Below are 22,667 nucleotides of genomic sequence, written 5' to 3' on the forward strand. Positions count from 1 at the left end.
CATTGTGCTGCGAACTACGCGACCTCCAGTTCGATTATCGCTCTCGGCAAATGACAAGTTCTGGATTTCCCCCAGGTCGACTCAGCCTTAAATACACACATGGTGCGGTGTGTATACATCAGAACTAGGGAGACAAAGGCGGCCGAGCGTGGTTCTTGCCACAACACCCCGTCCTGTGCAGTTATAATTATCTGAACAGGTCGTGGGCTTCTCCTTGGTCGTCTCAGCCTAAAATAAATAACTGATGCGGGAGACAAAGGCGGCCGGGCATGGTGCTGGCTACCCACCCCTTCGTGTGCCGTGTCAGCCTTCATAGGTGTTCGCTAATAACACTTGCCCCAAAAGTCTGTTGAGTCAATATGGGAGATTTTTGTTTGGGTGTCCCAGAGGTCAAAGAGACCAATGCGAATGCACGTGCCCAATGTGGCTTTTCAATTGGCTAGATTCCAGCTCTAAGAATCAAACCATGTTGCTTTGACTGTAGGAAAATGGACTGCTCAATTTGTTTTTAAATATAAATATAGCCGAGCACAGGGCCAAATTACCAAGCGGACAGCGGCCAACGACATAATTAAAGTTGCAACAGACGAGTGTTAACTCGCTTCATGAAACGAGTCGCGGGTATTCTAAGGGCCTAGGGCAGGGGTCGGCAACCTACGGCTCCGGAGCCGCATGCGGCTCTTTACGGGCTGCTTCTTGACGATATGTACGTATGTACAGTATGTACTCAGATGCATTGCGGCTCTTGAAATACTGAATTTTGTACCGAATTGGAAAGAAATGGCTCTTCTTGTTATTTTGGTTGCCGACCCCTGGCCTAGGGAAACGAGACGATGGGAGGGAATTCCAAAGTGGAGCGGTTGCACTTTAAGTGGCAGAAGTACCAGAAAAAGCACCACGTGGTTTAAGCAAACGTAAAAAAAAAGTACTTTTTCTTGAAGTAGCAGAAATGTGGATGACCCCAAAAATACTCCTCACTCACGGGTCCCGGGGCGTCATTCAAGAGAGAGAGAGGCGTGGGCCATCGTGGGCCGACATCGTCCAAATCCACCAAATTAAAACGACCACCCTCAAGTTACCACCACTGGAGAGAAACAGACGGCGATTGTCGCCACCTACGGCGCAAACTTGGCAGGGCCCCTTCCTGGGGACGTCTTGAAGAGGCCTGGCAAAGCCTTCCTGGCTCAACAGTCGGTGACCCGCGACCCAACTTTTACGACCTACACGTGTCCGCTCAACATGCGTGCTGCGAATGCCGGCAATGGTGGTAACAGCTCACGCCTCACACAAAGACATTCCTGGGATCGACTCCCGATTGGGGTGCCCCTTCCTGTGCGGAGTTAGTTGTTTTCTCTCCCTGTTCCGCATGGGGTTTCTCCTGATCCTTCGGTTTCCTCCCCAAGCGAACGAAAACACATTCCTGCGGAGGGAGCTGGTAGGAACGTTGGGTTGCTCGGTCAGTGGCCAGGGTCAACGGCGGCGTGGTGTATTCCACAAATATGGCCGACTCTAAGTTAAACGTTGAGTTTTATAAGGGCACCACGGGGTGACCAGCCCCTCCCCACCCCCCACCCAGCCCCCACCCAGCCCCTCCTCACCCTCTCCACCCAGCCCCTCCCCACTCTCCCCTCTCCACCCAGCCCCACCCCTCCCATTTTTTGATGCATGACAGATGGACACAATAATCCCCTGTGGGCTGGTGTCATCAGGAGGTTCTTACCAGTAAAATACAATGTAACTGGTACTGGCCAAACATCCCCAATGCTAATAAATGAAATGCAAAATACTCAATTAGGCTCACACAGCACCAACATCGCCCCCACCCTACTGCGCAAACTTGGCAGGACCCCCCTGAAAAGTAGCGAGGCTTTCCTGGGTAAATCTTGGTAGTAATAATAACCAAATAATGTCATCCAGCACTAATAGACACATATTGGACACAATCATCAGCACTCGCCTGGTCACTAGTGCAACATGTACACATCTGCACATTGAACAGGACATGCGCTCCTGTGAAACAAACAAAAACACTCAACACATTAGTCAATAACACCAAACTTATTAAAAAGCATAAAATCCGTATAAAAAACACGTCATTGGTCACCAGGTGGTTCAGTTCCGAAAACATGAAACATTATTTTGCGGCAAGAATATTTTCATTTCACCGTTAAATGCAGAGGGGACAAACGTATTGAAAATAGGCGACGATTTGTATAAATAACACAAGGCAAGCCCACAAGACGGGCGGCTACGTCCGTGAAAACAACCGCGCGCGACCCCATTCGCCCCAGTGAATAAACGCGTGCGTCATGCTGTCACGGCCTGCAAACCAAATGCTAAATTGTACAAAAGCAGTTTTATTTTTTTTTGAATTTCATTCACAACTGACAAGCATTTACAGGTAGGTGGGACGCTCACTGTAATAGAAGTAAAAATCACAAGTTGAACGTAAAGAACGAGATACGTTCAGCCAGGTGTTGTTTTTTTTTACCCCCAAATACTACCTTTCCCAAAAACAAAATGGGAGAATAACAACTTTACCCTTAAATGATAACTATTAATTATTATTATGTTACAGCTTTACATTTACAAATATAATCCACAAACACAATACTTTGTAAAACATACAAATATACACAAGAAATGTGTGTTTTTTGTGAATAATGCACGCACGCGCACACAGTGTGCGCGTGCAGCGGAGAAGATTTCAATATAGATGATGATGACGATAGAATAAACAACATGTGGTTCGGTAGAGCAAAGCGTTCAGGGCCGAGCATCTTAGGGGCCCACACACCACCTCCCATCTCCCTGCAGGCCTACACTTGCCCTTTGTGTTGTTTTATTATGTGAGCGTTCTTCTCGGAGGGCCGGCGAAAGCCCTTGTTGCAAAAATCGCAACGGTGCGGGTACTCCTTGGTGTGGATGGAGATGATATGCCGCTTGAAACCCGACGCGTCCGTCGTGTTGTAGTCGCAGTACTCGCACTGGTACACCTTCTTCGCCTGGTGCTGACGCATGTGCTTCTTCAGCTCCTTGTGCTGACGGAACGAGTTCTTGCAGCGCTTGCACTTGTAGGCCATGTCTTTGGTGTGCACGGACAGGATGTGCCGGGCGATGCTGAACGGGTCCGCGCTGCGGTAGTCGCAGTGGCGGCAGTGGTGCTGCTTCTTCCCCGTGTGCGCCACCATGTGGCGCTTGAGGTCAGAGGGCCGGTAGAAGCCCTTGCCGCACACGTCGCACTTGTGCGGGAAGTCCTCCGTGTGCACCGACACGACGTGGCGCTCCAGCTCGCCCGCCGTGGCGCTCAGGTGGCTGCAGTGCTGGCACTGGAAAACGCGGTCCGCGCCCAGGTGCACCGCGGCGTGCTTCTGCAGCTCGGAGCCCGTGAGGAACGCTGCGCTGCAGTCGTCGCACCTGTAGGGCAGCGCGCTGGCGTGGCGACACCGCATGTGCGCCTTGAGGTTGGAGCTGGACGTGCTGCGGTACTCGCAGTGGGCGCAAGCGTAGGGCTTCTCGCCCGTGTGGATGCGCACGTGCTTCTTGAGCTCCGACGGGTGGCGGAAGCGCTTCCCGCACTCGGGGCAGCAGTGCGGGAAGCTCTTGCTGTGCACGGCCTGCAGGTGGTGGCTCAGGAGCGACGGCTCGGCCGTCTCGTAGTCGCAGAAGCGACACTTGTTCATCTTGGCGCCCTTGGTCTTGTGTGTCAGCTTGTGGTTGGTGAGCGCGACGGGCTGCGAGAACTGCTTGCCACACTCGTCGCACTCATACGGCCGGTCCTTGGGGTGGCCCAGGCGGTGGCCCTCGAGGTGGGTGTGCAGGTTGGCCTTCTTGTTGGTGGTGTAGTCGCAGTCGGTGCACTGGTACTTCTTCCGCCCCAGGTGATCCTCGGGATGGTTTAGCATGTGTTTCTTCAGGAATCCCTTTGTCTTGAACTTCTTCCCGCACACAAAGCAAGGGTGCACTCGGATCTTTTCCCCATTCGGGCCTACGATAATACCTGTTAAGAGACACAAACAGAACACATTCTGAAGCATTGTTGTACGTGGGCCCGTTAACACGCGTAGTCACTTCATTACGTATCGTCGGACGTATTAACGCATTCGCTTGAGCACATTAAAGTTGGTAGTTATGGATGAAACAATAAATAAAAAGCATCCGTTCTGAGCTAATTGGAAATAGTCTGACACGGTCTCTGTTATATAACAGGTACCCGTCATACATCGGACTGGGAGCTCTGCCCGAGTTTGGCAATTTGAAGAAAATTGGAAGAGACTCCCCATGATAACAGCTCGGATGTGTTTCTCAACACCCATCAATCTCTTCCTGCCAATTGGCCGGGAATATATCCACTCCCAAGCGAGCTACGTGGCTGGCGCACGGTGGCCACCACCATCATCATACCACCTCGAGCGTGGCCCACTGGGTCTCTCCTCGCCTCTCGTTTAGCGCTGTCCCCCTCTTCCATGCGCTCTCGATTATAAACAACGCCCAGGCCGTTACGTCACACACGCGGCGCGTTATGGAGAGCTCGCGACCACAGGCGAGAATTCAACTTGCAAAGTGGCCGCCACCGCCACGCAGCATTCGCTCGCTCTCACAGAGAGAGGAGAGGGAAAAGGACGGCTCAGAGGCGCCAGGAGGAGGAACCGCAGACGAGTTGGAAAGCAGCAGCAGCCACGCGGTGAGGAGCCCAGCGCTACCAAAAATTGTCCAATCTCTGCGGTCCGCATTATATTGAGGTGTCATCGGCCAATTAATTATGATTTATTTGACCAAGTTAGGCCCACTGAGCTATATTGCTCTTTTTCAGAAGCGACCTGGCCACAAATGATAGCTCAACATAGTGGCTTATCGTGTGGAAATTCATTGTAGCCAAATACTCTAAACGCACGTTGAGTCTAAATTTGGAGAGAAAAACCAGAGGACCTGGATAGAAATCCACACCACCAAGGGGAGAGAGACATGCAAACTCCACATATACAGACATCAGGCTCCGGATCAAACCCATGACCTCCTGTATACCAGGCAGTCCACACTTTGCTGTATTGCACAATTATTAGGTTTCAAATAAAGTAGTCGTTTAGGAATATTAACTTCACACTCACTAATGATGTGCTGAACTGTGGTAGACACGATCGGACTGCGTCACAGCACAGACACTCACTCATAGTGTGCTGCATCCGAGTGGCGACGTTCTTCTTTCGGCTTTGCCTGCGATGGTCGGTTTTGTTTGTGGGAGTCAAGATCACTTCATCGGCCTTGCTCGACAGGCTCAGCACGCCGTTGCTGTCCACTGCATCCACGCCGCCTTCTGCTGAAGAAGCAATTCACACGTTTGTACATTTTACGGCAATAATCTAACATCTTTCCCCCTTGACAAGTTCACGCAAATTAGCCAGTTCATTCACCAATCGAGACGCTTCGGCGACATCAAGGGGAATCACGATTTACCACAGGGTCCAAAACAGCCCATTGATGTGTTCGCAAAATAAAGATATTCATTAATATGTTAAAATAGTTTCGCACTCAGGACAATGTTATTGTTTTTTTTTACACCTGCAAAAGTGCAAACTCTGTCACCTGCATCTTTACTCTTTGGTTATTTCGGTAAAGTCACGTAGATGAAAAATAAAAAATAAAAAATAAAATAACTCAATTAAATCACGACGTTTCGGAGGCAACACCTGATGACGGAAGCTTGTGTTGCCTCCGAAACGTCGTGATTTAATTTAGTTATTTTCATTTTATTATTTTTATTTTTCATCTACGTGACTTTACCGAAAGAACCAAAGAGTATGGATCCTTGTGGTCACGGAAACTTCAAATCTAGAATCACCTGCATCTTGTTGATATAATTCGCATAAGGTTAAGGCACAGCCCAGGAATGGCACGCTCATGCCACTGCTCGTGGAAGAGGCCTCCACTAGAGCAGGGGTCGGCAACCAAAATAACAAGAAGAGCCATTATTTTAGAATTCAGTAACAAACTAAATATTTCAAGAGCCGCCATGTAATGTGAACACGAGACGGTGGGTCCTTAAAGAATAACGTCACGGAGCAGTTCTTAAAGAGCCGCACGTGATTCGGGAGCCGCAGGTTGCCAACCCCTGCACTGAGAGGGTGTTTTGACCGAATCTTCCAAGCTAGCCAAACAATGTGCCAAACTTTCCCTGGTTAAGTCTGTTCATGTCAAGACATTGGGCCATCATACACAACACTTCCACACACACACACGAATATGCCCAGCTATGGTGATGCAAATTTAAAATGTTGTATTTAAAGATAAGTGTGAAGAGGCCTTTTATCGCCGCGATATGCTCCGACGTCCTAACGCCATACCATATGCGGACGTCCAGGACACGGGCAGGATCTCCTCGTTGAGGGCCATTTCCTCCACTCGGGGCTCCGACTCCAGCGTGACCGCCTCATCATCACCAACAATCACCTCCATGTACACGTCGTCCGTCATGTCCGCACAGCCTGGTTGAGACATTTCAAAGATCGGCAAAAACAGCCTTTACCAGACTGTTGGGGTAAGTGCTGTTCGTGAGCATCTATGAAGGCCGGCATGGCACATTAGGGGGCGGGTGGCCAGCACCACGCCCGGCCGTCTTTGTTTCCTTAGTGGCGATGTTTACACACTGCACCAGGTACTCATTTGAGGCAGAGTCGACCTAGGCAAGGCCCAGGAATAGGTTCAGATAATAGTCATTGCGGTTGGCCGTGAGCGGTAATTGAACTCAGGTCTCCGGGGTCGTAGCTCAACACACTGAACGTGACACTACCGCTCCCCACATTAAGCACGCACACACATAATCATGAACACATTCTTACAATAACACACAGGGTTTCGCAGTCAACGTCCTACCTAAGCACCGTTAGCTACGCATGATGAGAAAGAAGTTCAACACAGCTACATAAAACCAGCGCTAAATACGGCTGTGAGAACTCTTCTTCAAATTACTGATAAGATTAAATAATAATTGACAAGTTAAACCTTTGTACACGTGACTATTTTATTTGCCGAGGGAATGGCCCTCATTATTAGCTTTTTTACGCAGCAAAGACTTACTTAGACTCAAGAGTATTTTTTCAGGAGGGTCCTACCAAGCGTTCGCAGTCGTGGGAAATGTTGTTGCTGCTGCTGCGTGTGACCCCAATTGAGACATTTTCAGGCATTTTTTCAGCATTGGGATGTTTGGCCAGTACCAGTCATATGGTATGTGTGATTTCTTTTTTAGCTATGTGAGGAAACTGGAGACCCTGGAGGAAATCCATAGAGAACAGGGAGAGAACATACACAACTCCACAAATATAAACTCACTTAATCTCACTCAATCACTCATTCTCTTAAACGCTCTCAACACTCTCTGCAGAACAGGGGAGAAAACACACAACCTCCACGCAGAAAGGCACCCCGAGTCGGCAATTGGACCCAGGTTCTTCTTGCTGTAAGGCATCATTGCTACAACTGCGCTGCCACGCTGCCGCCTATCTAATGACACGAGTTTCGTCAGATCATTACGTGGACGAGTTCCCCCAAAATAATACATTATTAATCGCATTCAGACAAATTAACGCACTCATTTTTTCCAAACGATCCACCAACCCTTGCCTCCAAATCGCCGGCTTGCGTGTGATGCGCTCTTACCGGGCGGTCCATTAAGTGTGACATCGCACGGGCGTGTAACTTACTGATCTCCTGCACTTGATCCTGCGGACCATCCATTGCCATGTACACGAGCTCTTCCTGTGGAACTGTGGTGATGCTCGTGGAATCCAGCACTGCCACATCTTCCTGCTTGATATGCACATGCGAAGGGTCGATGGCCACACCAGACGCTGCCCCTGCGTCATGCGCACAATCCGCCACGCGATCCACAGAATCGTTACACTTTCACAAAATTGGACGTAAAATCCCCGCCACCACCCTCTGCCCGTATGAAATCGTGACGTCCGTTGCGGACACGCGCCTCGACTCCTCTGTCGGCCGAAAAGGTCCCTCGTGTCACCCGATGGCACGCGGGACGTGAGGAAAAACAGCGGCGTCCCAGTCGAGAGCATCGCCTAAGGCCCGACGGAGGAACGGCCGCTGTCTCTCTCTGCTGCCCCAATGGCAGTGGGGACCGCTCTCAACCGCGACCCAACAATAACACGACACGGAGGATGAAGGTGTGGTGATATTTTATCCACAAGTGGAACGATCGGGGACTCCCCTCCACCAAACTGCGAATGCGGTGAACTGAAAATCATAAGTCACACATCACTGATGACTCCAATACAACGTGCTGTATTTTGGTGAAACAAGTGAACTCCACTCAGTTACCCCAGATTCCATGGAACGGCTTAAAACATTACACGTACATTGTAGCCTGCTGCTTTTTTTCAAACGCCATACCAAAGATGTGCCAGGTAACTCTTTCAGGCCTCACTATGCACAGAGAGACAAATGTCCACTCAGTGTTTATATTATATGCATGCACATTCTTTGATACAAAGGCAATGATACAATTTAATTTAACATTAAACGTCAAAGAGTTTTAATGGATTTTGAATTCCATCACTGTGTACCGGGCAAAGTGTGCTCACGTTACAGAAATATGTATACAAAGGAAGTCAAGCTGATATCAAGTGCCGAAAAAGGATAAATATTATGCAATAATCGTTAGATAATTGTATTATTTTCTGTCTTCTCTAATGACTGTCTAATCAGACCTATCACAGCTCAGCCAACACACTTAACTTCAGTCAATCAAGCAAAGTGAAATGGTAACATATACACATCTTACTGAAAACTCCACGCGTTCGACAATAACACCGCATGGCCTAAAAGTTAGAACATACAATAGGCGACGTGTTCGGGCAATGCCCCTTCTTCATAGCAAACAAAAGACTTCGATTACATATTCGATTATGTGTGCAGAGCATTTATAGGCACAACGAGCACTATTTTTTAAATCCTTTATATTAAGTTCGCGTGCTTGCTTGCTTAGGACCGTGCAAATCTTTCGGTCGTTTTTTAACCCACTTCCCGTGATCCAATCGAGCTGACATTTTCCACACAGACTCGTTGTGCCAGACAATTATTGTTCGTGAAAAAAAATTCCCAAAATTTTACACTTTTTAGACAAAAAAAATTATTTTACATATATTCAAATAGAACGCATTCATGGCTTTGGCTGAACATCACAGTGCAAGAGCCCAGAGCGTAACCCCTCCACAGGCCGTGGTGGAGTAGCGCAGTTGGTAGCGCCCTCGCTTCCCATGCCAAAGGTCGCGGGATCGATCCCCGCGTCCTCCTCAGGCGAATATATTTTTAAATCCTTTATATTAAGTTCGCTTGCTTGCTTAGGACCGTGCAAATCTTTCGCTCGTTTTTTAACCCACTTCCCGTGATCCAATCGAGCTGACATTTTCCACACAGACTCGTTGTGTGTGACAATTAATTTTCGTGAAATTTTTTTCCCAAAATTTTACACTGTTTAGGGAAAACTAATTAAATATTTAATTACCAATTGCTTAATACTGGCAGACAATCATCTGACCCATAGATTGCAGCCATCTCAAGCCAGAGGACGAGAGAACTCTAGCCGCCACGCATATAAAGGATTTAGAGTGAAAAACTTTGTTTTTACGGGTTTACTTGTTTCCAATTGCAATTAGTGGTAGATTTATTTTTTTAGAGCAATGAATGCGGGACTAGGGCACGGAAGGGAGGTTGCATGCAAAGATGAGGTTATTTGATTGGTCTGCTGTTCGTACCGGAGTTGTATTGCCCATTTTCCGTCTTGAAGATGTAAACTTTGATAACATCAGAGCAAGTATTTCCATCTCTTTTGATGTCAATGTCCTTCAAATGGGATCCATCTATATCGCCTGTAGAAATGGAAATGTGGTGACACGGACAAAGTCCATTTAAAAGAGAAATAAACTGGACAGGTTCATCAATAACACTGTGTACATGTGTGGCATTATAAATAAATATATTACAGCCCATGCTTGGGGCACATAGAGTTGGCCAAATGAGATGGAGTGGATAAAAAGAGTTGTTATTCGTGCACAAATTCCAGCATGGCATCACCAAATAACTTGTTTCAACAGAGCAGCAATGTAACATTGAATAAGTCTACAAAGGTTCAAATAAAGGCTGAAAGCAGTCAACAAGGCAGATGTACTGGCCGATTAATGCTCACGTCTCTGTGGCAATGCTCACTTCTCTACGGAAACATTATTTCCGTACCTCCTTCCACCGACCCGTTTCTTCAACTTCAAATGTTTCGATTCTCATATACGCGTTCAAGTGACCGACTTCACCTGAAAGACCGGAGCCATCGGTGGAAATTCCACATTACCCTGATGGAGGCCAAACTCTCCATACAATGACCCAACGTTTGACCTCCCACAAAGTGGTAATTATTTTGTCCCAAAAGGGATGATAGGCCGAGTCAGGGTTTTTGTTTGCATTGTTTGTTGCATGTATGCTGAACTTCCTTCGCACAGTATGTAGCCAGTGCCGATGTGAAGATTTGAGGATCGAAAGGAATAGATAACGTGTCAGCGCGTGCATTCACTCACGCCAAGGGGGAAACGCTAACCCGTTAGAAAATTAGAGGAAATCTTGAGGTGGGAGAGGCAAGGGGGTTAATACTGGTAGGAACCTCCTGGTTACACCAGCCCTCAGGGGATTATTGTGTCCGTCCGTCGTGCATCAAAAAATGTGAGGGGTGGGGCTGGGTGGAGAGGGGAGGGTGGGGAGGGGCTGGGTGGGGAGGGTGGGGATGGGCTGGGTGGGGAGGGTGGGGCTGGGTGGGGGGTGGGAGGGGTGGGGCTGGGTGGGGAGGGGCTGGTCACCCCGTGGTGCCCTTATAAAACTCAACGTTGAACCTACTCACGCCGGCTTGTGCCCGCCCTCACAGTCGGGCATATTTGCGGAATACACCACGCTGCTGTTGACCCTGGCCATTGACCGAGCAACCCAACGTTCCTACCAGCTCCCTCCGCAGGGTTGTGTTAATGATGATTGAAACGGCATGACGGTGTCTAATTTTAAGAAAATTATTCTGGTGATGCTGCTGCGTTGGCAGCGGCACGAAAACCACAATTAATGAAACAATTCAACGTGTTCCGTGTCACTAAGAACGCTTTGTGTGTTTGCAGCCTTAAAAGGAAACATCTATAATGGGTGACATTATGGGCTATATAAAGAGCCATTGCCTGAAACATGGCCTATTATATAGTTTTTATTTCAAAGACACACGCACAGTGCTATTGTCCAACGCGCAGAGTTGTTGTTTTTGTTGTTGTTTACTGCGGACAGGGTGAGGTGCGGCTTACCCAATGGCTGATCTTGTTCCATTTCTACCAAAGTGGCGATCACATTCTCCTCTTGGAACTGCAGCTCGGTGTTGATGCTGTCCTGATCCATATTCATGGTTCAGTTCTACACCAACACCAGACACAACATGAGCATTAGCATTGTGAGAACTTTGCTCAGTTAAGAAATGTCGAATATATTTACATACACAGAATGCATTTTGTGTAGAATAACATTCATGTTTGTAATGTGAAATTTGTAAAAATGTGAAATTCCTCCTTAACATTTGGTCAAACATTTTTTTTCTTCTCTCAATTCTGTTTGTGATCTCAGTTTCATGTCAAGAGATAAAGCGATTTTTATTCAGAGCTGCAGAAGCGAGCGGTGTACCACCTCGTTGGCACGAGAACGACCCAAACAATAACATCACAAAATGACAGAGAAGAGGGGGGGTTAATAAATTATTTGCAGTTTGCCAAACGTCCACCGGAACTGGAATGGCTCTCGACCCTCTCCCATCAATCCCCCCGACACAAGCTTCACTCCCGTCGATTCATTCTCACAACCCTTGTTGCTGCTGCCGAGCGACACCACCACACGGCTCCACGGGAGTATAAACTAGTTTTATCGACCTTGCCTGCTGTTGATATTTTTTTCCCCAGGCGAGGCTGAAATAAAATTCAGCTGCGCCAGTGATACCCGGTTAAGTGGAGCCGCGCGGCGTGCTGCTGTATCGGGCTTGCGTTTTGTTCAAATAAAAACAAAAAATGCTAATTGTGCTGTACTGAAGCGGAAATAAAGTACAACAGCAATGAGGTGCAGCAGCGGTGTAGCTGTGCTAGAGCCCAATGTGGTGCACAACAGTGCAGCTGCAAAACAGTGCAGGCACAATAACATGAAATTCCCCACGCTTTATGTTTGCACATTTCAGAACACTGGCGACCCGCCACCAACACCCCCCCCCCCCCCCCCCAGACTTTCTGCACAGCCTGGATCCCTCGCCAGTCAATAATTGTTGTTGTTGATACACGCTTTTTATTAACTCACTCTTTATGTTGTTGTCGTTGCATCCTCAAATCTTGTAACTCAATTTTAACCCAGTTCCCGATGGGGTATCGACTGCAAACTTGGTATAGTTATGTCATACTGATGACAATACTATATTCTATCAAAAAAAATATTTGTAAACAATCTTTTTTCTATGTTACGTTTCGGCTTGGGTCTAATTGTCCACGCTCAACTGACGTTGGCTGTAAATCACCACGGTACCCTTACGTTATGGCAACCTTCGGGGCCACTTCCTGGAGTCGTGCGGTTCTTCAATTACCAGTAGGGTACATTTCATTAAAGAGTGTTTAACATTTTTTTTTTAATATTACTTATTTTGCTCTTGTTAGTTTGCAAATTCCCACCCTGCAATGTCCTGTAAATGCCACCAATGCCGATGGTCTTGGGCTGCGGTATTCTGTGTAACAGCGCTACTTAGCGCTACTTAGCTCAATGGGGTCTCACCAGCTGAATTAATAGAGCCCGAGTCTGAGAAAGAAATAGATGAAGTGTCAGCGACTAGCGATGGATGGTGTTAGCAGGAGGCTTAATAAACTTCAGTGGTTAGTACTGTCTACCAGGCGCAAGAAAGCCAGACTGAAACACATCGAAGGGAGAGCTTGGACTAAACTGAATAAGTTTAAATTTCGATTTAAAAGCTTTCGTGACTGCAGGGATTCATATTCTTGGTTCTTTCGGTAAAGTCACGTAGAAGATAAATAACAAAAAAAATACAACAATTAAATTCTCACGTTTCGATTGGTTTTCACACCTGATGATGATTGCTTGTGTTGCAATCGAAACGTCGTGAGAATTTCATAGTTTTATTTTTATTATTTTATTATTTCCCTTCTACGTGACTTTACCGAAAGAACCAAGAATATGAGCAGGTTTAGTCAACAACCGTCTCTCATGTTGGTGGAATGGACCATGGTAAAACAAAAAAAGTAATACAAAAAACACATGACTCGTGATACAGGGGAATACCGCTCTATGTATCGTACAGCCAATGACTGGAATGAGGAAGATTTTCCAAACAACACCAACATTTTAGTGAATTTTTTTTTTATGTGATATAGAATAAGTTTGACCGGTGATAACCTTTGGTTTTTTCAAGTGAAACATTTTGTAATATTTCTATAGTTTTTTTTACCACTGGACAAAGGTCCGGTGATAATGGTCCAGTACAGACGGAATCCATAAACTAAACTTTTCAGTCTCTTCCCCATTATTTGAATCAATAACAATGTTTCTGAGCTATAAGTCATAGCAGGCAGTACACACTGAACACAGCGACTGGAGAGCATTTGCAGGTGAATACAATCATTCTAAATATTAAGAAAGGTAATTGGGATTGAGCAGAACACGTCTCTATGTGGGATGATGGCCGATAGCCAAAAAAACAACAGATTTGCAGCCAAGCAATAACGGTTAGGTGCCTGACAGTACATCCACCCGCGGAGATGGAGCGACACAATCAGATTGTGTGCAGGTACTAGGTGGATTATTAAATCGTACGATTTGCGAATGGTGGCGGCTTGGGGAGACCTTCATCCAGCAGTGGATTGATTTTGGCTGATGCAATAATGTGCAACAGCTGCATTAAAGTGCAGTTGAATAGGAGTCTATCCCTCGCTCCTGCAGGAATGTATATTCCTATTATTCTTGTGAACGACAAACTAGAACAGCATTAGCAACAACTGCAGTGGCAAGGTTAAGTAAGTACCTTGTTGCCCGGCCTGTGCCAATCCATTAATCAGAATCTTTTTTTTATCCTGAAAAAATCCGATGAGCTATGAACATCTTTTTCACAGATTTTCAGTTGGGGCAGGTCAAAAAGTTCCAACAAAATGTTCAAAAACCGATAGGAGTGCTATATCATTGGAAAGGTAAGCAAATCACTAAATATAATTAAATTATAACGAAATAAACAATTGTATTTTACGCGCTAAAGCCCACTGAGCTATCAGTTCTGTTTCAGAAGCCAACTGGACACAACTGAAAGCTCAAAGAAGTGGCTTATCATATGGAAATGTATAGCAGCCAAAGACATGTTTGTAAATATTGACAAAAAAACGGAGGATCCGGAGAAAAAAAATGTAAGCACGCGAGTTAAGTTGTTTCCAAGAATGTAAAACCAACACAAAGGATGGCTCCGTAAACAACGTCCAAGACATCTGCTGGTTCGTACCGTCACGTTTTAAAATGTTTCTCTTGTGCAAGAATAAACTTACTTTGTCTCTCGATTTAAAGCTTTCGTGACTGCAGGGATTCATATTCTTGGTTCTTTCGGTAAAGTCACGTAGAAGGGAAATAATAAAATAATAAAAATAAAACAATAAAATTCTCACGTTTCAATTGTTTCCTTTGCAAGCAATCATCAGGTGTGAAAACCACAGCAAGAACATTTTCTGGTGGTTTTCACACCTCATGATGATTGCTTGTGTTGCAATCGAAACGTCGTGAGAATTTTATTGTAACATTTTTATTATTTTATTATTTCCCTTCTGTGACTTTACCGAAAGAGCCAAGACTATTACTTTGTCTCGCTTAGTCCACGAGGCGGCGCCAGAGAGCGCGAAAGACGCACGACAACAGCACGTTGGACGTTGTCAGAATCAGAATATTATTTATACTGCCGGAATCCGATGAGATATTAAGTTTTTTTTCACAGACGTCCAGTATCTATGCTGACCTTCTTTCGCACCATACGTAGGCAACTGTGCTAATCGGAGGTACGGAGGAAGGACAACAAACTAGACACAAAAAGGTAAAGCATATTTTGTTTGACCAGGTGAGAAATCAAGAGGCGAAGATAGTCTCTCATTTGTAAGAGTGACCTGGGTAGTGAGTGAGTGACTGGGTAGTGAAACACCGAGGCTGCAGTGTGAATTTCACTCGGCCACGGCACGCCGCATCACTACAAGTGAACTCGAGTAACAACGCCATTGCAAAGGTGATGGAAGTTCCAAGTTTATTTTTTTGTTTAACTGGGTGAGAACTCACGAAGCTCAGACGGACTCTCATTCGAAAGTGACGAGCTGCTCGGCGCGTGGGCGAGACTCACCACGGAGTGGCAGCCAAAGCGGGGAATGCACTCGTTCTTAAACTAAACTAAACATTAAATCTTGATTTAAAGCTTTCGTGACTGCAGGGATTCATATTCTTGGTTCTTTCGGTAAAGTCACGTAGAAGGGAAAAAATAAAATAATATTAATATAAAACAATAATTTTTTTATAATAATATTATATTAATGTTTTATATGAATACTATTTTATTATTTCCCTTCTACGTGACTTTACCGAAAGAACCAAGAATATAAACTATACTTTTTTTTTTATTTTACCAGCTAAGGCTCACTGAGCTCTGTAGCTCTTTTCTCAGAAGCGACCTGGCTATCACAAATGATAGCTCTTCGAAGCGGCTTAATCTCACGTGGACATGTATAGCAGCCAAATACTCTAAACATGTGATGTTGATTCTAAACGTGGATGGAAAAACTGGACGACTCCAAGGAAAATTCACGAGAACACGAGTAGTACATGCAAACTACAAATAAACAGGCGTCAGGGTCGGGATAGAACCCACGACCTCCTGCATACCCCGGTGATGGCGTTAGCATCTCGCCACTGAATGAATCACGAGTTTGAATCACGACAATTCATTGGAGCCGCAGGGAGGTGAATCGTTACAGACCCCTACTAGAGGCAGGCCATTAAAGGAACGTGCAACTCAAACCAAAACTATCGTTTATTTAGTAAACACACCGACACTGTACGCCATTATCTGCAGCATGCGCATGTAAAGGATCGTTGCTGAGAAAGTTGCGCTTTTGTGAGCGAGATCCAGAGGCAGTAATAGAAAACGAGCTCCTCAAGATGTCCCCAGCAGGGACTCGAAATCACCCGTCCGAGTGAATCTATGAACTGTCATGGTTTGGGGTCAAGTTTACAAAAAACTGAATCGATAAACAATTTTTTATTTTACCAGTTAAGGACCACGGAGCTATATAGCTATTTTTCAAAAGCAACCTGGCTACAAATGGTAGCTCAATGAAGTGGCTAATTACGTGGAAATTTGTGGCAGCCAAATACTCTAAACACACGTTTATAAATGTGGAGGGAAAAACCAGAGGATCCAGCAAAAAATCCACACGATCACGAAGAGAGAGACACGCAAACTCCAAGCGTGCAGAGGCGTCAGGGCCCAGATCAAAACCACGACATCCTATGCACAGGGTGAGGGAGTTAACATCTCGCAGAGCAGATCATTTAATAGTTTTATTATTAGGAAATACGTGCAGGTTCATGACATCGTCCAAACTGTCAAGCAAAGGACGTGTGCTTGGACACTGCACGCTGCTATAAAGGATGACGGTCAACATTAATAACCGAGTGGCAGGCAAGGAATGGAATAGGCCCGTAGATGTTGCCTAGTTTGTTCAATCAGTCTCAACGTGACATTTCCCTCCAGTTTTCTTATGATCAATATCTCACATTTACAATTCAATGCATGTGATGAGGATAATAATAAATGTAATCAATTAGTAATTAACTGATGACATGCCCAATTACGAGGGCAAGTTATACGGGTGAATTATGCACCACCCGATGCAATGAATTGTCATAATTAATGGTCGTGGTTAAAATCAAGAATTCTCATCAACGTTGTGGTAATGGCTGCGCTGCCAAATGAACCCATTCAACAGAGTACGAAACAAAAAAAAAGATTCTTACAAATTCAATTCAGCGTATGCGTCTTCGGCTTAATAATAATAATACATTTCAACTCGGAATGTACCGCAAAGATTCTGCCCGCTCTCGAAGAAAGATAATGACTCAGAGGCACAGGGATGAACTCCAGAAAAGCACCAAGGTCAATGGCCAGGCAGTGAGGCGGCACCAAATTCTTCCCCAAGCTCCGCGATCCACTATATATTAAGGTGTCATTGGAAAATTCATGAGATGTTTATACATATGGGAGGAAACCGGAGCACCCAGAGAAAATCCACGCGCGTGAGAGGGTAACACTCGATCCTATATGAACAGGACAGGTGGAGTCCATATGTTTAAGCTACTGCCCTCTCCTGGCAAGCAAGGGTATGCCTTCTCGATGTCCACGGGGAATGAAGTTTCACAAAATTCGTGTGATCCACCCACTCTTGTGGCCTCCACAGTGCTGGATTACAGGTGTCCATAGCCACCACTATCAGTCTCATGCGCTTTTGAGTACCCAGGGAAAAATCTCAAATTAGGGTAGGGGGGTGATAACTACAAAATCCGCACACATTAAATTCACAAACCCATTCGCTGTCCTGTCAGCTCTTGGCCAGCTCACAACCCAAGTCAGTCTCTGAGTCTGACAAATCATAAGCGTGCTCCACCAACGCCTGGATAAATGTGCACAAATGGTTTGCGCACAAAACGTACACGGAGCGGACTTAGCGAGTTCACGGTGTGCTAGGGTCGTGAGGCCTGCGGACTGTGAAGAGCGACGAGGATTGCAATGCAGGGGTACGATGAAGAAGGTAACAGTGGTATCAACTGGCTCTCCTCGATAGTGGGGTGCAAGATGTATGTATGTACAGTATGTTAAACTTTTTTCCGCACCGTACGTAACAAACTAAACACAAAAAGCAGTTCTAAATAAATTCGTTTTCAATCGAGCACGTAAGACTGTTGACGCGAGGTTAACACATACATAACCCCTTATTTTTTATAATCATAACGTAGAACGTTTAACGCGTAACACATTTCCTTTAAACATAAGATAAGATTTTCACATGAAACAAAGTTATGGGTAATGCATTATTTACCAAGGTCTCATTACCATAATGGTATAAATATCAGTGTACATAGAATATGTAATTACGGAGGTCAGTTTAAGGACACACTAAGTTGGGAGCACATTTGAGGCAGGAAGTTGCCAGAATATTTATGCTTACTATACAGAGAGGCAAGTTATTTTCCCAGAGCTTTGGGATGTTTCTCTGGAAGGATTAGGGCAGTGGTCCTATAAGACAAGGAAAGTCTTTCAGAGGGATGCAGGCAGTAGTATGGATACAGTGCAGGATAAATTACTGATAGATTACTGATGAACCACATGTGGAGTTTTATCAGAATGACATCCCAACACTTTCAGCTCTGTATGCAGCCAATGCCGCTATTGTGTGTAACATAATATCAAGACATTAGAATAATGCCCGCAGCAGCTGCCACCGTTTTAAGTTTAATCCCATGATTTTTGGCTCCTGACCATATCTGTCTCCAGGCAAATAACTTGCAGTGCGAGAGGCGGCCACTTCCAAAAGTTAACAGTTACGTTCCAAGATTGGTTTGGTATTTTATTTTCAAGCTAGGATAAGTGGACATTAAAGGATGCTTAATATTGATTTATAAGAAAAGTACGTGGAATTGCGATCACCCCGTCGATAGATAGGATGACGGCCAGTGGTCGAAACTCATGGTGGAGTGGCAGCTAACTAAATTTTTTTTCCAGGTAAGGCCCAATGAGCTATGTAGCTCTTTTTCAGAAGCAACCTGGCCACAAAGGGTAGCTCGACCAAGTGGCTTATCGTGTGAAAATTTATAGCAGCCAAATACTCGAAAAGCATGTTTCTTAATGTGGAGGGAAAAACCGGAAGACCCGGAGAAAAATCCACGCGACGACGGGGAGAACATGCAAACTCCAAATATACAGCAGGCGTCATGGTTGGGATCGAACCCACGACCTCCTCTATACGAGGCGAGGGCGTTAACACTGCACCACCGTGGCACCCTGAGAGATTTTCCTCACCAGTTTAATCTATACGTTCAAGATCCACATATATGCCAAAATGTTTTTAAAATTGAGTGGGGCTAGGGGCAGAGTCCAGATTGAGGGATCTCCACACCACAGAAGTTGAGAATCCCAGGATTAGAGCAGGCGTTAAGTGTTTAAAGCCAATAAATGTTTTTTTTATGCGTCAATACTTTTGCTATGTATGTGTCAATGGAGAAACCCTTGCAAACAAGATGCTCCAAAGCAAGGAATTTCCAAGTGATTTTTTTTTTACTCATAAATTAAGCAATTTCAGAAAATTGTCAAGGAAAGGCATAATTAATGCTGAACACGAGACATGATGGAATTACAGAAACATAAACGTTGAAATTGGTGAGCAATAGTCATTCAACTCAAATGGGATTTAAACACGAATTGATTTTTCAACACCTACAAGGTGTTCATATTCTTTGCTTCTTTCGGTAAAGTCACGTAGATAAAACAAATCATTAAAAAATAATAATAAAAGTGAGCGTACTGGCAGTCTAGAATGTAGACTGTAGCCTGGTAGACTGGTTTTGAAGCTGGTGAGTGTATTGGCAGTCTTTTTTATTTTTATACTGAAAGAACCAGAATAAGTCTACACTATAGACTGCCAGTACGCTCACTCAGGTTCAGTTTAATAACCATCGCTACAGTCTACATTATAGACTGCCAATACGCTCACCAGCTTAAAAACCAGGCTACAGTCTACATTATAGACTGCCAGTACGCACACTTTGTTTATTGTATTTTCTATTTCTATCTATGTGACTTCACCGAAAAAACCAAATAATATTAATTCCTGCAGTCATGAAAGTTAAGTCAAAATTTACCCACGTGGTGACTTAAAATGGGTTGACAGTCAGTGGGATGGCATGCATACATTTACGCAAATAAGTAGGTTAATATCCAATACTCTATTTGTCCTGCGGTTGAGAAATACATATTTTTCAAAGTTTGTAAAATATTTGAATCCACATGATCAACCTCGCAAACCTCGATTATTCAAATAAATATGAGTTATTCAAGCAAAGAGAGGACGTTATCAATTATCATCAATATGACACTGTAGTTTGTGTGAGTGGCGTCTTATGAGAGCTGAACCCACCGATGAACACGTTTTTAGATGCGTTCTAGATGCGAGTGATGCAGGGTGGGCTTCAGGGTGTGTTCAACAGCCGCGGCTAAACTCTGGAGGAGAAATGAACGCAAGCTTTTATTGCGTGTCCCAGCGTGTGTTCTACGCATATCTTAAAACGTCAATAATGTGTGCACGCTTAACACCCTGACTATATACAGTACTGGAGAACCCGTTACATGTTGTAACATCCTTGCATTACATCAGTGAGTAGGAAACAAACTAAACAATTTTTCATCACGTAAGGCCGACTGAGCTGTTTAGCTCTTTTTCAGAAGTGACCTGGCCACAAATGACAGCTCAACGAAGTGGCTTATCACGTGGACATTTATAGCCACCAAATACCGGAGGACCTGGAGAAAAATCCACGCAAACTCCAAATATACAGGTGTCAGGGTCGGGATTGAACCCACAACCTCCTGCATGTCAGGCGAGGTAGCTAACATCTCGCCACCGTGGTGCCCATGTTTCCATGCCCTCATCTTACTATCGTCTGCTGCCCTCCACCACTCTCCCCGTTGTCCCTCCACGACACCAACAAGCCCTCGTTCCCTCAGCCTGCCATCTTGGTTATCTTCCCTCTATCCCGAATTCAATGTACCCACCTTGGAAATCAGTTCCCTCCTCCTCTGTCTCCGTGTGACCTTACCACTCTAGCTTTGCGCGCCCCATACTTTCAAGCAGTTCTCCTTCTGCTGACATGCCCGATCCCAAAAAAGGTGCATGCGTGTTGTAGCCCTGGATGAGCGCGGACCACTGAGGGGTACGGCAGCTGTCTGAGCAGGCCCCACAGTTCACTTAACTGACATGCCCGGTGAAAGTCAAGGCGGCTTTAGATTACAAGTAAAACATTTACATCTCTACAGTACAAGTAGCAGAGCACCAAAGCTAACGTTCATCAATTGAACCCGCGACTCATCCTCACATATGGCCACCTATTTGGCCTTTTAAGAAATGTCCTCTCATACGCATGGGGTCATCTGCCTTTGACCAATACTCAACAATGAAGCGAGAAATTAAACCAACGCAAGTCAAAATAGCCGAAATGCAACGCACACGGCTGTTGTTGTTGTAAGCCCTGAGGCAGACGTAGAAATCTAACATTCCCGAGGTGTGGGTCGCGGGTTTCTCTCCATATAGAATTGCTGCAGACCTCACACACAAATGGTACTCGTTTTATCGCCCTAAAAGGTATGGATGATGACGATCATGGGCGGATCCGACCCATGCCCGAGACCTGAACTCGTGACCTTTTGATGTTTCCTGACAGCAGCAAGAGCAGCAGCAGGAGCACGCAGCACGCAGCCAACACACCGAGTGGATAGAAAAGGAGCCGACCCAGGTATTAGCTGGCAAAAGCCCGCTATTATTAATTGCCCATTACAAATCCAGAACAGTCCGTGCAACATATAACGACGCAATGCCCGATCCACACACACACAAAGGAGACATCGCAGCGATACATTCCACTACTCCTGACGCGGTTTTCTGGCCTGACCACCTTCACGTGAAATTGTAGTGGTTGCTCTGCATCAGCCATACGAAAGACCACAATAACCACTACCGTCCATGACCACAATCTCTACAGATCGCCACCGAGCATCAACAAACACCACAACCAACACCACCACCACCACCCGTCATCATCACATATCACGGACACCACTATCACCACGGGACCACCACCACCACCACTACTATCACCACGTCTCCCGCGTCTCTCTTGCCGCCGGGGCTTACGCTTCAATGCCCGCGCCTCCTCGCAGTGCCCCTGACCGCAGCGAAGGCACGCGGCGCGGCAAGCGTGTGGTGGCGGCACCGCGACAAGGCCTCGCGGGAGGCCCTCGACTCGCCTTGAGCGCGGCCCGCAAAGAGGGCCCCCCGCTACGGGGTGGCGTTGGACCTCGGGGGCCACCCCCCCCGCCGCCCGCGTTCTCGCCGCGTCTCCGCGCGCGTCCTCACCGCCGCGTGGCCGCTGCGCCGCGCTCCCTCCTCGCTGCTCACTCCATGCGCGGCCGCGCGGCGCCGCGGGTCGTCCGCCTCCTCCTCCTCCTCGTCGCGAAAAGGGCGCGGGCTCCGCTCCGCAGGCCTCGACGAGGATAGCGCGCGCGTCATGACGTCACCGCGCAGCGGGCCTCAGCGTCGTGACGTCACCGCGCTGTACGTCATCGCGCAGCAGGCACACCAGCACACCCCCCCCCCCCTCGGGTGACGTGACGTCACTGTGCAGCGGGCCTTAGCGTCGTGGCGTCATCATGCCGTACGTCATTGCGCAGCAGGCACACCACCACCCCCCCAGGTGACATGACGTCACTGCGCAGCGGACCTCAGCGTCGTGGCGTCACCACGCCGTACGTCATTGCG

General features: G+C 46.3%; 1 protein-coding gene across 3 annotated transcripts; it reads right to left on the reverse strand.

Moving 5' to 3' along the window:
- Positions 1-2,337: 2,337 nt before the first annotated feature.
- LOC133353860 (zinc finger X-chromosomal protein-like) lies at positions 2,338-22,451 on the reverse strand. 3 transcript variants are annotated; one of them, XM_061570332.1, is made up of 7 exons: positions 22,266-22,451; positions 11,337-11,442; positions 9,765-9,878; positions 7,698-7,850; positions 6,342-6,482; positions 5,168-5,314; positions 2,338-4,000 (listed from the first exon to the last, which is right to left on the reverse strand). In XM_061570332.1, the coding sequence occupies exons 2-7, from the start codon at positions 11,431-11,433 to the stop codon at positions 2,820-2,822; spliced, it is 1,833 nt and encodes a 610-aa protein (XP_061426316.1). In that variant the 5' UTR covers positions 11,434-11,442; positions 22,266-22,451; the 3' UTR covers positions 2,338-2,819. The 3 variants fall into 3 exon arrangements, with proteins under 3 accessions (XP_061426316.1, XP_061426315.1, XP_061426317.1); XM_061570331.1 differs by having other exon boundaries at positions 5,168-5,317; XM_061570333.1 differs by lacking the exon at positions 9,765-9,878 and having other exon boundaries at positions 5,168-5,317.
- Positions 22,452-22,667: the final 216 nt, after the last annotated feature.

Source organism: Lethenteron reissneri, chromosome 45 (assembly GCF_015708825.2).
Source record: "Lethenteron reissneri isolate LAM-NWPU_2019-01 chromosome 45, ASM1570882v1, whole genome shotgun sequence".
Classification (NCBI taxonomy): Eukaryota; Metazoa; Chordata; class Hyperoartia; order Petromyzontiformes; family Petromyzontidae; genus Lethenteron; species Lethenteron reissneri.

Bases quoted from the DNA above. Each gene is read 5' to 3' on its own strand.
- LOC133353860 (XM_061570331.1), bottom strand. From the start codon at position 11,433: ATGAATATGGATCAGGACAGCATCAACACCGAGCTGCAGTTCCAAGAG. The intron at 9,879-11,336 runs GTAAGCCGCACC...CCATTTCTACAG, and splicing joins GGAACAAGATCAGCCATTGG to GCGATATAGATGGATCCCAT. The intron at 6,483-7,697 runs GTAAGTTACACG...TGTCTCAACCAG, and splicing joins GGATCAAGTGCAGGAGATCA to GCTGTGCGGACATGACGGAC.